At 35.0% G+C, this 16,298-nt stretch overlaps 1 protein-coding gene across 7 annotated transcripts in view; it reads left to right on the top strand.

Moving 5' to 3' along the window:
- CNTLN (centlein) overlaps window positions 1–16,298 on the top strand; it is a 328,541-nt gene that overhangs the window by 216,128 nt on the left and 96,115 nt on the right. For 6 of the 7 annotated variants that reach the window (XM_067744465.1, XM_067744462.1, XM_067744468.1 and 3 more), the window contains exons 14-16: window positions 160–251; window positions 6,747–7,288; window positions 11,160–11,334. In XM_067744465.1, coding sequence (XP_067600566.1) covers window positions 160–251; window positions 6,747–7,288; window positions 11,160–11,334 — 809 coding nt within the window. The remainder of the gene's footprint in view (window positions 1–159; window positions 252–6,746; window positions 7,289–11,159; window positions 11,335–16,298) is intronic. The other variant, XM_067744463.1, reaches the window with a different exon arrangement.

Below are 16,298 nucleotides of genomic sequence, written 5' to 3' on the forward strand. Positions count from 1 at the left end.
TTGAAAAAGGTCACCATTCAGTTACTGGCCAAATACTTGACAATAAAATAGACTACGTTATTCATAGTTGAGAAACCATACACCCCTTTTTCTTAAAATGACAGAACAGTGTTTCAGGAGCATATGAGGTACCATAATATATTATTTATTCTCTGCCAGAAGAACTCTTTAGATACGGTGAAGATGATGGGGTCAAGAAGAGTACTCCAGAGAAGAATCGGAAAGAAATGTCGGAGCAGACATTGCAGAAGGTAGTCTAATCTTTACGATATTGAACTGAGCAAGTTAAATCTGAATTTTAACATAAAGGATTATATTTTAAAACGAGGTCTCATGAACTTAAACCTTGGGTGAATCCTTAATTTAAATTCAAAATCATTGGCTTACAAAAATGGGGTTAAAAAAATCAATGTTAGTGAAGTAAATGTGGAAACACTCATGCTTGTGTTGACATAGGTTTAAAATATTTTCAAAGATAAAAAGAATGATAACAATAGAAAGTATAAAAATTTACCCTCTATGTGTTTATTAGGTATAACTTAACTATTTTACTTTCTCTGTTACATTTCAAAACGCATACAGATGTACAATATTTGAACTAAAAAAAAAGCATAGTTTTAGCTTTATGCAGTAAAATGGTAATATGTTTATAATTTTAATTTTAAACTTGAAAATTATACATGTCTCATCTCATTTTAGATAAAAATTTATGCCCATATGATTTGGTATAGCTCTCCCTGTTTTAATAGAACCACTCTGTATAAACCCTATACTCACTTTACAACATGGCTATCTTTAATAGTAAAATGTTGTTTAAAAATCTTAACATTTATCTTTACAACTTTGTACTTAATTTACATTTTTGTATATAAATAACATTGGCATCAGTTTCAGTTAAGTGGGCTTGGTTTTATTTTAATACTTTTTGTTATTGTTATAAAGGAAATATTCTTAGAAAAAGCTGGAAGTTTACAGATATATAGACAAAAATATTAATGTAGCTACTTACATTTTGTATGTCTGTGAATTGATTCGTAGGAAATCTAGTGATATACAGCAGATGATATGATTCCTTATACTCCTAACACTTGCCATATGCTCAGGTAACACAGGCCATCATCTCATTATTACTGAATGACACATATCAGTTTCATATTATAACATAAAGAACAAGAAATGCTCATGTTCATTATCTTAAGATAAAATAAGTAATTGAAATAATGTATGTACTGCCAGCTAGAACGTGATACAGTTTATAACAATTTATCTTTTTTGTTTCAGAACACTATTCTTTTTTGCCAGGTTTTGTATAATTTTTATTTCTGTGGGTATATTGTACTACACTACTACTTACTACATTAGGGTAGAAACCTAGAGAAGTTTATTATTTCATTCCAACTGCCATAAATGATGTGGAGGAGGAAAGGAATTTTTCCTCTATTCTTTTAGGTTCTCAGATGAGATATCCCCGGTAATAAAAAGACAGATTAACAGGAAAAAACAAACAGAAGTTTAACAACAGGCATACCTCCTGTATACATAGGAGATGCCCAGGAAAACTGAAGTAACACCCTGAAATGGTCCAAGCCGTCACCTTATACACCTTCCTCAGCTAAAGACAAGAAAAGATGTCAGGGCTGGGCAGTCAGTTACTACTCAGTTTTCAGAGCCTCTCCTTGTGTCTGCCGTTTCTTAAAAACAACCAGCTCAAGATAAGACATATGTCAAAGAGACATTTTGGGGTGGCAAAATTCTGCTCCCCTTCATTGACTACTACCATAGTAGATCCAGAAAGCCATTTTGAGTCTTAAAAGCCAACAGAAATTGTTTTCATTGGACCATGTGTCAAATTAGTGTACTAATTTGTCACTGTTTTTTTAAATATTAACCTAATGCAATTGTATGAGTCATGATTTAACCCCTTTAGTTGAGTTCCCTTATTTTAGAAGGATATATATGAAATTCATTCAAAATGGGTTTAAAAGACAGTAAAAACATGAAAACAATATTTGTATAATACATAGTAGAAATGAAACATATAAGTAGATCCTTTTTAAAATAATGTCTTAACATTTCACTCTGTTAAGGGATAAGTTGTGTCCCCCACCCAAATTCTTACGTCAAAGTCCTAATCCCCTGTATCTTAGAATGTGACTATATTTGAAGATGGAGGTCTTTAAAATTTTAATTAAGTTAAAATGAGGTTATTAGGGTTGAAGCCACCCAGTCTGTGTACTTTGTTATGGCAGCTCTAACAAAGTAATACACAAACTTTAAAAAGTCAGGTGTTTTATTTCAGTTTTGAAAGGAGCCATCTTTTTGGTAAATTAAATGCTCAGTACTGGACTTGAGATGATCTAATACCACACAAACCAAATGCCTTTAACACTTCCTCAGACTTTCATTTTCAAATATATATTGAAATTTTCCTTTCTGTTTTTGGAGAGGTGAAATCAGTTTGACAATTTTTTGAGAGTATACCTTGAATAACACTTTAATATGTGCTATGGACTTTCCCTTATCAAATTCTTTAGAAGTAGTATCTCTCTTGTCCTCCATTTTAAACTTAAATGCAAATAATTTTGACCAGTTCTTATGTTTAAACATAGATTCACATTAGGCAGTTAACAGACTTTAAATATTTTAAACATAACAGACCTTAAAAAGGTACTCTTCCACTGGTATCTAAAATTTTCATGAGTTGTACCCAATCTTAAAATAAAAAAATGCCAATTTCCAAAACTGAAATCTCAAATTTAAGATGTTTGTTACATTTCTTCATTATGTTATATTTTAATCAAAAGTATAAAGTTGAGGGGCTTCCCTCGTGGTGCAGTGGTTGGGAGTCCGCCTGCCGATGCAGGGGACGCGGGTTCGTGCCCCGGTCCGGGAGGATCCCACATGCCGCGAAGTGGCTGGGCCCGTGAGCCATGACCACTGAGCCTGCGCGCCCGGAGCCTGTGCTCCGCAACAGAAGAGGCCACAACAATGAGAGGCCCGCGTACCGCAAAAAAAAAAAAAAAAAAAAAAGTGTAAAGTTGATTTAATAGATAATTCAGCAATATTTAGTGCAAGTAATTATATTTTAGCTCAAGTAATATTATTAACTAGCTGTTATGATTAACAGTAATAGAGACAATGATGATGATGATGATGATGATGATGAACCGTCTAGAACTTACCGTCTACTGAGAATTGTGGTATATGATCATATTTAATGCTCGTAACCTGCAAAATAGCTGTTACTATTCCCATTTCACAGATGAGGAAACTAAAGGTAAAATAGGTTAAATATTTTACCAGGTAAAGCAATCAGAGCTAGAAGTGAGATCCAGACCAGGCTCAAAATTCAATTTCCCCTAGATTGCACTGCTTCTTACTAATATTTTTATATCACCACAGTCAAAATCATTTTTTAAAGGTATAATTGTTTATTTTCATAAAATAATTTTTAAAAATACAGTCTCTTCTATTCACTCCACCCTGGAATCTAACATGCTAAAATATTTTAAAGTATATTTATGAAAACTATACTGTTTGGGGCAGTGATTAAAAACCACTGAGAGAAACCAAAGAGAAAAAGGTGGTATTCTTTTTCTGCTTGTAGTATTTTTTAGTAAATGGAGACTATAATTTCGTGATAGAGTGTTTTGGAAAAAGTAAAAATGTTCATGTATTCCTGAACACTGTATTTTCTGTCACATTATCCAGCTCTCCAATAAAGTATTTGCATTGAGAAACAACAACAGAATTTGTTTCACAGAAATATACAGAGGTCTACAATATTCTGATAGAAACTCATATACCTCTATTTCAGGTCAAGAGTAAGCCCTACAAAGACATAAGTCCAACAGTAGGGAGTATATCATACTATGGAAAAAACTGATTAAAATTAGCTGAGATTCTTCATATTGTGTTGGGAAATATCCATGTCCCAGGGCAGCATAACCAATCGGTAAATGACTGTTGAATTAAATGAAGGGGGTTGAACTCACAAGAAGACTAAGGGTGCAGAAGGATCAGAGAGGACTGAAACTCACATTAGGAAACAACTTAGATCTTCACCATCATGAGTCAAGTCCAGTAAACTGGAAAGTGTTAAGAGTATGCATAAGTTTTTTGTGTATTTCTCGAATATTATTTTAAATCATTGGTTGTCAATGTATCAATAATGTTTTCTCCTTTGAAGAATTTGTTTTAAGGTAAGTATGAGTCCATATAGTTTTTCAATTGTTGTATTTTTTTGTCACATTATCCAGCTCTCCAATAAAGTATTTGCATTGAGAGGGATCAATAGAATTTGTTTCCCAGAAATATACAGAGGTCTACAAGTAGTCTGGTGCAAACTCATATACATCTACTCCAGGTCAAGAGTAAGCCCTGTTAAGACCTATAAAAGTTTCTTGCTTGACTCTTTCTTTCTTGACCCTAGTTCTTTGTTCATTTTCCACATATATCTGGGAAAGTCTTCTTCCCCATACGGCTTGTGGAATAGTGGGATAGGCACAAAATCCTGAACTTGAATCCCAGTTTAACCAGGAAATGTTTACGTCTGTGTGTTAAGTTTTCAGAGCTTCCATTTCCTCTTCTGGGAAGATAATTATCAATTCTGCTTACCTCACCTGTTTTTGAGATTATCAGAAGAGATTGTGTTTATTAAAAATTTTTATAAACGGTAAAATGTACTATAAAGGAACAAAATTTGCCACTCCAAAAGTCTCTTTGGCATATGGATTATTTTGAGTCAAAAATAATCAGGACCCAAAAGACTCAGGAAGAAACTTTGCCCTTCCACCTGACTGCCTAAGAGAATGAAGATAGAGGACCTATTCCAGGAAGGGAACTATCACCATAGATAACTGTAGTATAAACTAGGTGTGTGTTGTCAGGGAAGAATCTAGCAAATTGTCTGTTAAAATTTCTCTCTGTGTCCTGTTGTCTCTGCATGGTTCAGCAAACATTTGTTTACCACGAATTTGCTTTTCCATCTCCTTGTTAATTGCCTTCCTCCTAAACCACTAGCACCAACATCCTCTTTTCTCTTTAGCTGAAAATGGTATTTAAGGCGAGGAGGGTTTTGGCCATTTCATTGAGTTACTGTGTTTTCCTGGGTCTCTCCCATGTACACATGTTATAAAACCTTTGATTTTCTCCTGTTAATGTGTCTCATGTCAATTTAATTCTTAGACCAGCCATAAGAACACAGAAGGGTAGAGAGAAATGTCTTCCTCCGCAACAGTGCTTTACAAACAGTGTTGAATATTTTTCAAGATTTAAGTTGAAATCAACTCCTCCTTGAAATTTTTGTACTCATGGCTTAGAATCAGTTGCTCTTTCCTTTATGTCCAGACTTATGGCACTTAGATTCTATCCTTTATTAGCTGTATTTGTGCAATTGTCTTTGTTTCTGAATAGTTTTTGAAATTAAGTTCAAGAATTATATATTATTTCTGTGTCCTACAACATGAACACTGTTTAATGAAATAAATGTAAAAAAATTAATTCATATGAAACCTTGAAATAATTATTTTAACATTGTTAGATTCCTTTTTTTTTTTTTTTTTTTTTTGGTAAAAAGTTCCTGTATTTTATAAACTAAGGACCTCACAACTATTAAAATTACATTTTTATAATTTAGGAAAAAGCAGCCTCAATAGATCATTTTGTATTTAGGTCATCAGTTTTTCATATGATAGTTAAATATTGAAGACTAATTTTATTTTAATAATAAAGTTTCCCTATGTACTGTTTTCAGACTTTTTGTATAAATTGTTTTTCTCTGAAAGTATTCTTTTTCACGAGTAGTAAAATGAGGGGGAGCAAAATATATCACCCCAAAATATGTCTCTTTGGCATATTGATTATTTTAGGCTGATTATTTTTAAGAAACTACAGACATAAGAAAAGCTCTGAAAACTGAGTAGAAGTTATCCCTTTGTAAGAAACATTTACATTTATAAGGGAAATCTCCATTTGTAAGAGGGTATACCTTGCTGTACCAGGAAGATGAAGATGACCAAATCTCTAAAAGTGTAATCAGTGGAGAAGGCAAGGACCTAAATCTGCTTAACAGCCAGACCCTTGTTTACTGTGCTTTTCCTGGGAACCTCCTATAACTGACTCCCACCCACCAAAATCTTACATAGTCTTTAGATGAAAATGGTATTTAAGGTGATGGCTTAGGCCATTTCGGGGAGTTACTCAGTTTTCCTGGGTATCTCCCAAGTATACAGGAGGTATACGTGATATTAAATTTTTGTTTTTCTCTTGTTAATCTGTCTTATATTATATATTTATATAATATATATTTATATATCTTATATTATATTTTTATATTCTTATATTTTTCTCTTGTTAATCTGTCTTATATCAATTTCATTCTGAGACCAGAAAGAACCTAGAAGGGTAGAAGGAAATTTTTTTCCTTCCCAACAGTAGACTATAAAGCCAAAGCACTTACAGTCTCAGAGAACTCTGCAGAGCTTATTAGCATACTTAGTTCTGTGTCACATTGTGTAGAATTTTAACTTCTTTTACCATCTGTCCTTTATTCAACAGATGTATTATTGCATTTTAGAATGTATTTATGTACACCACCTTAGAATTATTTAGAAATTAAGTACTTTAGATTTATTTTGTCCTTGTGCTAAATGAAATTTTATTTTCATAAGTTAGAAATGACAATAAAAATACAGTACATTCTGGTTTTGGACTTTTAAAAGAATAAATTAAACTTTTCTATTTAGGTCATTGAATTGGAAAAGCGGCTAAAATCTTTTGAGAAAAGGTCAAGAAAATTAAAAGAAGGGAATAAAAAATTAATAAAAGAAAATGATTTCCTGAAATCCCTTGTGAAACAGCAGCAAGAAGACGCAAAGACCAGAGAAAAAGAGGTGGAACAACTGCAAAAGGGAAGTAAAGATGTAGAAAAAGACAAAGCTGAACTTCAAGTAAAACTCAGTGAGCTGGAGATAGAAGTCACTTCCCTAAGGAGACAAGTGGCAGAAGCTAATGAGTTGAGAAATGAAAATGAAGAGCTGATGAATTCAGTAGAGAAATTACAGCGTTCAGCAGACAAAGCTAAATCTGAGATGGCCACCACGGAAGTGAGATCTGGATCTAGACAATCTGATTGTAAGGCAACCACTACCAAGGTTAAATTTAAAGCGCCCAAGAAAAAGCGCACCGTGGGTCGTTACCACACTGTTCTCAATCACTCCATCAAGGTCATGAGCAATGTGTTTGAGAACCTCAGCAAGGACGACTGGGAGGATGTGTGCGAAAGCAGGTAAGGCTCTCATTAACTTAGCTCAGTGGTGGGGACACTGTGCATATGTAAAGCACCAGCAAGTGGAGATTGAATTTCAACTACTGTCGATTTGGTATTCAGAAAAAATACTGTCAGATCCTTTGAAATATCTTGGGAGGTCTTGTTCTGAGCTTATTGACTGAAATTTGCATGCAAAATTAGCCACAACTGCATGAGTGTTTGAATAGGTGCCAGGAAACCCAAAAGAAGGCAATGCTTGATTTCTTCCAGTGATGCTATTTTCATGCAGTCATGAGGCTTGAAATTGACAGTTTGGCAGGTTGATTTAATTTGCTGGCCCTTTGCATATTCACCACTGACAGCTAAGGATTCCCAGGCAAGCCTACTAAGTCGGTTTAGTTATCTTGTGACATGGCAACCTGGGAGGAGAAACATTTTTTCCCCTTAATTTAGTTAGATAAATTTTGAATGACCCATTTCAGCTTGTTACCAGATGTCTACAAGCTGTTTAACATCCTTTAAATTAAGAACCATCTTCACTAATTATTTCATGTATGTATTATGCAAGTCATTGTGCTAACTTTAATTGAAGGAGGTTAAAAATTAGTTCTTTAAAGTTAAAGCTCTACAGATTCCTAGTTTTAAGTTATCTAACCCCTAGTGAATAACAACAGGGAAATACTAAAAATCTATAATATTTCTTACCCTTACCCCTGGCTATACATTCATACATTGAAGCACATCAGTAAAACCACAAAGGCAAGTGGATAATAGAACACCTCTTTTTATACCTAGATAATACGGAAGTTTAATGTGGCCAGAATTGTTAACAGACACATGGAACAATTTTCCATAATTCTGTCTTGGTTTATGATGGCGCATATTTCCTTTTATTTTCCCAAGTTTTTTTTTTTTTTTAAAATCTGCAGTCATGATCTGTTTTAGATTTGGGATGTTTCTGGATAGTTTTCTTAGACATAGATCTGAAACATTTTAAAATGCAATTCTCAAACTTGTTTGTATATTAGAATCACCTGGGGATCTCATAAAAATTCCAAAGCTCAGGCCACATCCCAGAACAATTAAATCATAACTTCTGGAGTGAGATACAAGCTTCAGTATGTTTTGAGGCTCTCCAGCTGATTCCAATATGCAGACAAGTTTGCCAACCACTGTTTTAAACGATCAGTGGTCATGCCTCTGGTCTTTAGACAGGTGAAAAACTCAAAAACAAATTTATGAAAGTAAGGAAAAAAGACCAAATCTGCTCTCCTGTTTCTTTGTTACCTCTTCTAAGGTTTTCTTCCCTGTTCTCAAAAGCAGTTAGAGATAAAATCCTACTTAGCTTAAAACCCACTAAGGGCTTCCCTGGTGGTGCAGTGGTTGAGAGTCCGCCTGCCGATGCAGGGGACACGGGTTCGTGTCCCGGTCCGGGAAGGTCCCACATGCCAGGGAGCGGCTAGGCCCGTGAGCCATGGCCGCTGAGCCTGCGTGTCCGGAGGCTGTGCTCTGCAACAGGAGAGGCCACAACAGTGAGAGGCCCGCGTACTGCAAAAAAAAAAACAAAACCAAAACCCACTAAGTGTTTATCTTTGTCTTCCAGGAAATTCTGGTTTCATCTACTAATTATATCTCAGCCAGTTGGTACTACCACACTCTTCATAATATAGTGGTACATATTTACTGGTGTATGTATGTCTGAATAAATATGTGAAAGTTAAGGAATACACTCAGTTCAATTTCATCTTCTTGGTGCATGTGCAGAAGGTCACGTATTTTGGGGGATGTATCACACTATATCTCTTAAAACATAGGACTGTCATTTAAGTTATTAGCAGTGAAACTCAGTTTTACACTGTGAGGATTAATTGTTACATTTCCTGCCTGACAGAACGGTCTCAGGAATCACTCAGCTGCAAAGAATTCTCAAGCAATTAGAAATCCCACAATGGAGCCTCAGGACTTCAGGACATTCTATTTCTTTTAACTTTTCATAGTCTGAAATATAAGAAATTTACTTGGATACTGAGGAAAATAGAACTTGGCCCTTTATTTATTTGTATATAGAATATTATATAATTATTACCTTATGAATATTTATTTCCCATAGTTGAATAATATTACAAGAGCATGATGTCAAAGAACAAAAATAATATGATTTAGTAACGAGCATGAAGACCTCTATTCATGGGAAAACATGCATGGATAAGGGGAGTCCAGTGCCTAACAAGCTGTGGAGCACTCTTTCAAGGGTTTTGGGGCAGGAGGGAGTTTTATAGAGCATTATAAGAGGCAAAGCAGAAACAGGGCATGATTGGCTAGGAGGTCAGGGATTTTCTTGTAAAGCTAGCGGGTCCTATTTTCTAGGGTAAGGTAGCTAGCTAAAGTTCGCAAACTAGCTAAAGCTGAATTGGAGGATTCTGATTGGTATATGTTAGCTTTCCTTGACAGTGATGCATTTCCCGTTAGTGCAGCTGACTTAGGTTCCAGTTTCTGACACAGGCCGGGCCGCTGGGGCAGCCTGCATTTTGTGGGTCCCGATATATGAATTATCTTTATCAATGCCCATTCACTGATAGGTAATAATCAGGAGGAGTTGTTAATACCTAGAAGAAGAAAGACAGAATTTCAGCAAAACATGTTTATCAAATCTGTGGATAACGTGACACTGAAAGGGCTGGAAAATAGTTTACAAGATAGAATCAAAATCCCCAAAGATCTCAATGGACTGGGAAGATATAGTTATCCAGAAGACTACAGGGTCCTTTACTTGGCTATAAAATGTCAATTGTTCAACTATGCAATGGGAAGATATGGCACTTTGTAATAGTGAATGTAAAAGTATATTTTGTTAAATCCTGTAAGAGTCTCAGTACAATATGCATGCTGGAAAAGCTTATACAAATTTAGTCTACATCTACCAGGAGTACTACTAAATACTTCTCATTGTACACTCGAAGTATGAAATTGAATTCTGGACATAATGCTCCATCAAAATAAGCTGGTGTACTTTTCAAGAGGGACCAGGAAGGGAAAGCATCTCAAAAGCATTCATGTTAGGAGTACTTGAACAAGCTAGGGATGTTTTCCTTAGAGATGTTGCAAGCATCATATAACTATATCCAAATAGTTAGATCGTCCATGTGGAAAAGGGATTGAACTTAAATTTCTGCTCAGCATCAACACCAGCACTTCTAATCTTCTTCCCTTTATTTTTTTTCTTTAACACAAACTATTAACATACTGTGCTTTATATATACATATATAAAATTTAGTCCTCTTCTTTGTCACCTGTCTCCCCACCCCACTGGGCTGAAAGCTACCTGAGGGCAAGGAGTTTAATCTATTTTTTTTTTCACTCACCACTTTACCCTTGTGCCCAGAAAAGTGCCTGGTACATAGTTGGTGCTTAACAAGTATTATATTGAATGGTGAATACCCATAAGAGACGGAACTAGATCAATTCATGAAAGGCTCAGAGATTCAGATTTTGTTCCAGACTAGGAGAAAACTTTCTTTTAGAAATATTAAAGCTTTCTGCCCTGGGTCAGAAAGTAGTGAGTGTTCCAACCCTGCAAGCGTTGAAACATGTGCTTCCTGAGTTAACACTTGGAGAAATACTATAGAAGTGATGCTGCAAGCATGTGATATTAGATAATCTAACTTCTTGATGAGATTTTATAATTTTGTAAAATATATTTAAACAATTTTCTCTCAATATATTTAGAGTAATTTTCTCTCTTAACAATGAGAATCAGTAAATGCCCAAATTAAACTTGTAGCTACCTATATAAACTGTGCTGTAATATTATTTGGTCTTGAACTTAAAGAGGTGCGTTTAACAACTCTTCTTCTTGGGCTTTATATCCCCCCTTTTTCCCAAAATCAGTGATTCTGAAGCACAGACCGTACAAAATTTGGGGAAAATTATTGTAGAAACATCCCAGAAAATAAGTCCTACAGAGGATAGAGGAGACCAGAAAGAAAGCCAAACAGAAGACAGCCAAATGCAAGGCAAAGAAATAGTACAAATACATCCAAATGTAGATGGAAAGACTCCAAAGGTATATCACAATTTTGCTTAATTATAAGCTATGTTTTTAATGTTATCTCATGCTTCATAACTTAAATCAATTTTTGTTGCCAGTAATTTAATTTAAATCCTTAAAAAATTGTTTTCTTTGGAATATACAGTGAAAATACTCACTTTTTAATAATTTTCAAGTACTAATTTAGTATAATCTTTTGCATAGATGAACATGGAAATAGATATAATTTTCCTGAATATAAATCTTAAGGTATTTATCTTTCAGCCAAAAATAAATGAATGTGATAATAAGCTCATTGCTGTTTGCAGGTATATAAAATATATGAAAAGAAGAAATTTCTGTTTTTATATTAGCCTTCATGATAATAAATTATTTAGTCTGACTAAATTTTTAAATTTCTGATTTCTACGTAATGTATTTTATTCCCCAGCGTATTTTTTTTATTTTGCTGTTCTGATTTTTTTTAAATTTCAACCTAATGTATTTTATTCCCCAATATATTTTATTTTTTTAATTTCTTTATTTTTATTTTTTCTAAAGTTTTATTTACATGTTTGCAATTGAGATGCTTATTCTGCTTATGTTTTTTTTTTAACATATTAATTGGTGTATAATTCCTTTACAGTGTTGTGTTAGTTTCTGCTGTATAATGAAGTTAATCAGCTACACGTATATATATATTCCCATATGCTATCCCTCTTGCGTCTCCCTCCCACGCTCCCTATCCCACACCTCTATGTGGTCACAAAGCACAGAGCTGATCTCCCTGTGCTACGCGACTGCTTCCCACTAGCTATCTGTTTTACATATGGTAGTGTATATATGTCAATGCAACTCTCTCACTTCATCCCATCTTACAGTTCCCCCTCCCCGTGTGCTCATGTCCATTCTCTACGTCTGCATCTTTATTCCTGTCCTGCCCCTATGTTCATAAGAACCTTTTTTTTTTTTTTTTGGAGACTCCATATATATGTGTTACCATACGGTATTTGATTTTCTCTTTCTGACTTACTTCACTCTGTATGACAGACGCTGGGTCCATCCACCTCACTACAAATAACTCAATTTCATTTCATTTCTTTGGCTGAGTAATATTCCACTGTATATATATATGCCACATCTTCTTTATCCATTCATCTGTCGATGGACACTTAGGTTGCTTCCATGTCCTCGCTATTGTAAATAGTGCTGCACTGAACATTGGGGTACATGTCTCTTTTGAATTACGGTTTTCTCAGGGTATATGCCCAGTAGTGGGATTGCGGGGTCGTATGGTAGTTCTATTTTTAGTTTTTTAAGGAACCTCCAATACTGTTTCTCCATAGTGGCTTTATCAATTTACATTCCCAGCAACAGTGCAGAAGGGTTCCCTTTTCTCCACACCGTCTCCAGCATTTATTGTTTCTAGACTTTTTGATGATGGCCATTCTGACCGGTGTGAGGTGATACCTCATTGTAGTTTGAATTTGCATTTCTCTAATGATTAGTGATATTGACCATCCTTTTATGTGTTTGTTGGCAATCTGTATATATTCTTTGGAGAAAAGTCTATTTAGGTCTTCTGCCCATTTTTGGATAGGGTTGTTTGTTTTCTTGATATTGAGCTGCATGAGCTGCTTGTATATTTTGGAGATTAATCCTTTGTTAGTTGCTTCGTTTGCAAATATTTTCTCCCATTCTGAGGGTTGTCTTTTCGTCTTGTTCAAGGTTTCCTTTGCTGTGCAAAAGCTTTTAAGCTTCATTAGGTCCCATTTGTTTGTTTTCATTTCCATTTCTCTAGGAGGTGGGTCAAAAAGAATCTTGCTGTGATTTATGTCATAGAGTGTTCTGCCTATGTTTTCCTCCAAGAGTTTGATAGTTTCTGGCCTTACATTTCGTTCTTTAATCCATTTTCAGTTTATTTTTGTGTATGGTGTTAGGGTGTGTTTTAATTTCATTCTTTTACATGTATCTCTCCATTTTTCCCAGCACCACTTATTGAAGAGGCTGTCTTTTCTCCATTGTATATTCTAGCCTCCGTTATTAAACATAAGGTGACCATATGTGCATGGGTTTATCTCTAGGCTTTCTATCCTGTTCCATTGACCTATATTTCTGTTTTTATGCCAGTAACGTATTGTCTTGATTACTGTAGCTTTGTAGTATAGTCTGAAGTCAGGGAGCCTGATTCATCCAGCTTTGTTTTTCTTCCTCAAGATTGCTTTGGCTATTCGGGGTCTTCTGTGTTTCCATACAAATTGTAAATTTTTTTGTTCTTTTTCTGTGAAAAATGCTATGAGTAGTTTGATGGGGATTGCGTTGAAGCTGTAGCTTGCTTTGGGTCTTATAGTCATTTTCACAATGTTGATTCTTTCAATGCAAGAACATGGTATATCTCTCCATCTGTATCGTCTTTAATTTCTTTGATCAGTGTCTTAAAGTTTTCTGCATACCAGTCTTTTGTCTCCTTAGGTAGGTTTATTCCTAGATATTTTATTCTTTTTGTTGCAGTGGTAAATGGGAGTGTGTTCTTAATTTCACTTTCAGATTTTTCTTCATTAGTGTATAGGAATGCAAAAGATTTCTGTGCATTAATTTTGTATCCTGCTACTTTCCCAAATTCATTGATTAGCTCTAGTAGTTTTCTGGTGGCATCTTTAGGATTTTCTATGTATAGTGTCATGTCATCAGCAAACAGTGACAGTTTTACTTCTTCTTTTCTGATTTGGATTCCTTTTATTTCTTTTTCTTCTCTGGTTGCTGTGGCTGAAAGTTCCAAAACTATGTTGAATAATAGTGGAAAGAGTGGGCAACCTTGTCTTGTTCCTGATCGTAGAGGAAATGGTTTCAGTTTTTCACCTTTGAGAACGATGTTTGCTGTGGGTTTTTCATATATAGCCTTTGTTATCTTGAGGTAAGTTCACTCTATGCCTACTTTCTGTAGAGTTTTTATCATAATTGGATGTAGAATTTTGTCAAAGGCTTTTTCTACTTCTAATGAGATTATCATGTTTTTTTTTAACATCTATTTTGGAGTATAATTGCTTTATGCTCCTTTATGCTTTATAATTGCTTTATACTATTTTATAATGCTTTATGGTGTCTTAGTTTCTGCTTTATAACAAAGTGAATCAGTTATACATATACATATGATCCCATATCTCTTCCCTCTTGCGTCTCCCTCCCTCCCACCCTCCCTATCCCACCCCTCTAGGTCATCACAAACCACAGAGCTGATCTCCCTGTGCTATGCGGCTACTTCTTACTAGCTATCTATTTTACATTTGGTAGTGTATATATGTCCATGCCACTCTCTCACTTTGTCACAGCTTACCGTTCCCCGTCCCCATATCCTCAAGTCCGTTCTCTAGTAGGTCTGTGCCTTTATTCCCGTCTTCCCCTAGGTTCCTCATGACTTTTTTTTTTCCTTAGATTTCATATATATGTGTTAGCATACGGTATTTGTTTTTCTCTTTCTGACTTACTTCACTCTGTATGACAGAATCTAGGTCCATCCACGTCACTACAAATAACTCAATTTCATTTCTTTTTACGGCTGAGTAATATTCCATTGTGTATATGTGCCACATCTTCTTTATCCATTCATCTGTTAATGGATACTTAGGTTGCTTCCATGTCCTGGGTATTGTAAATAGAGCTGCAATGCACATTTTGGTACATGACTCTTTTTGAATTACAGTTTTCTCAGGGTATATGCCCAGTAGTAGGATTGCTGGGTCATATGGTAGTTCTATTTTTAGTTTTTTAAGGAACCTCCATACTGTTCTCCACAGTGGCTGTATCAATTTACATTCCTATCAACAGTGCAAGAGGGTTCCCTTTTCTCCACACCCTCTCCAGCATGTATTGTTTCTAGATTTTTTGATGATGGCCATTCTGACCGGTGTGAGATGATATCTCATTGTAGTTTTGATTTGCATTTCTCTAATGATTAATGATGTTGAGCATTCTTTCATGTGTTTGTTGGCAATATGTATATCATCTTTGGAGAAGTGTCTATTTAGGTCTTCTGCCCATTTTTGGATAGGGTTGTTTGCTTTTTTGTTACTTAGCTGCATGAGCTGGTTGTAAATTTGGGGGATTAATCCTTTGTCAGTTGCTTCATTTGCAAATATTTTCTCCCATTGTGAGGGTTGTCTTTTGGTCTTGTTTATGGTTTCCTTTGCTGTGCAAAAGCTTTTAAGTTTCATTAGGTCCCATTTGTTTATTTTTGTTTTTATTTCCATTTCTCTAGAAGGTGGGTCAAAAAGGATCTTGCTGTGATTGATGTCATAGAGTGTTCTGCCTATGTTTTCCTCTAAGAGTTTGATAGTTTCTGGCCTTACATTTAGGTCTTTAATCCGTTTTCAGTTTATTTTTGTGTATGGTGTTAGGGAGTGTTCTAATCTCATACTTTTATTTGTATCTGTCCAGTTTTCCCAGCACCACTTATTGAAGAGGCTGTCTTTTCTCCATTTTATATTCTTACCTCCTTTATAAAAGATAAGGTGACCATATGTGCGTGGGTTTATCTCTGGGCTTTCTGTCCTGTTCCATTGATCTATATTTCTGTTTTTGTGCCAGTACCATACTGTCTTGATTAATTTAGCTTTGCAGTATAGTCTGAAGTCAGGGAGCCTGATTCCTCCAGCTCTGTTTTTTGTTCTCAGGATTGCTTTGGCTATTTGGGGTCTTTTGTATTTCCATACAAATTGTGAAATTTTTTGTTCTAGTTCTGTGAAAAATGCCATTGGTAGTTTGATAGGGATTGCATTGAATCTGTAGATTACTTTGGGTAGTAGAGTCATTTTCACAATGTTGATTCTTCCAATTCAAGGACATGATATGTCTCTCCATCTATTTGTATCATCTTTAATTTCTTTCATCAGTGTCTTATAATTTTCTGCATACAGGTCTTTTGTCTCCTTAGGTAGGTTTATTCCTAGATATTTTATTCTTTTTTGTTGCAATGGTAAATGGGAGTGTTTTCTTGATTTCAC

The sequence above is a fragment of the Pseudorca crassidens genome, chromosome 7 (genome assembly GCF_039906515.1).
Source record: "Pseudorca crassidens isolate mPseCra1 chromosome 7, mPseCra1.hap1, whole genome shotgun sequence".
In the NCBI taxonomy this organism is placed as follows: Eukaryota; Metazoa; Chordata; class Mammalia; order Artiodactyla; family Delphinidae; genus Pseudorca; species Pseudorca crassidens.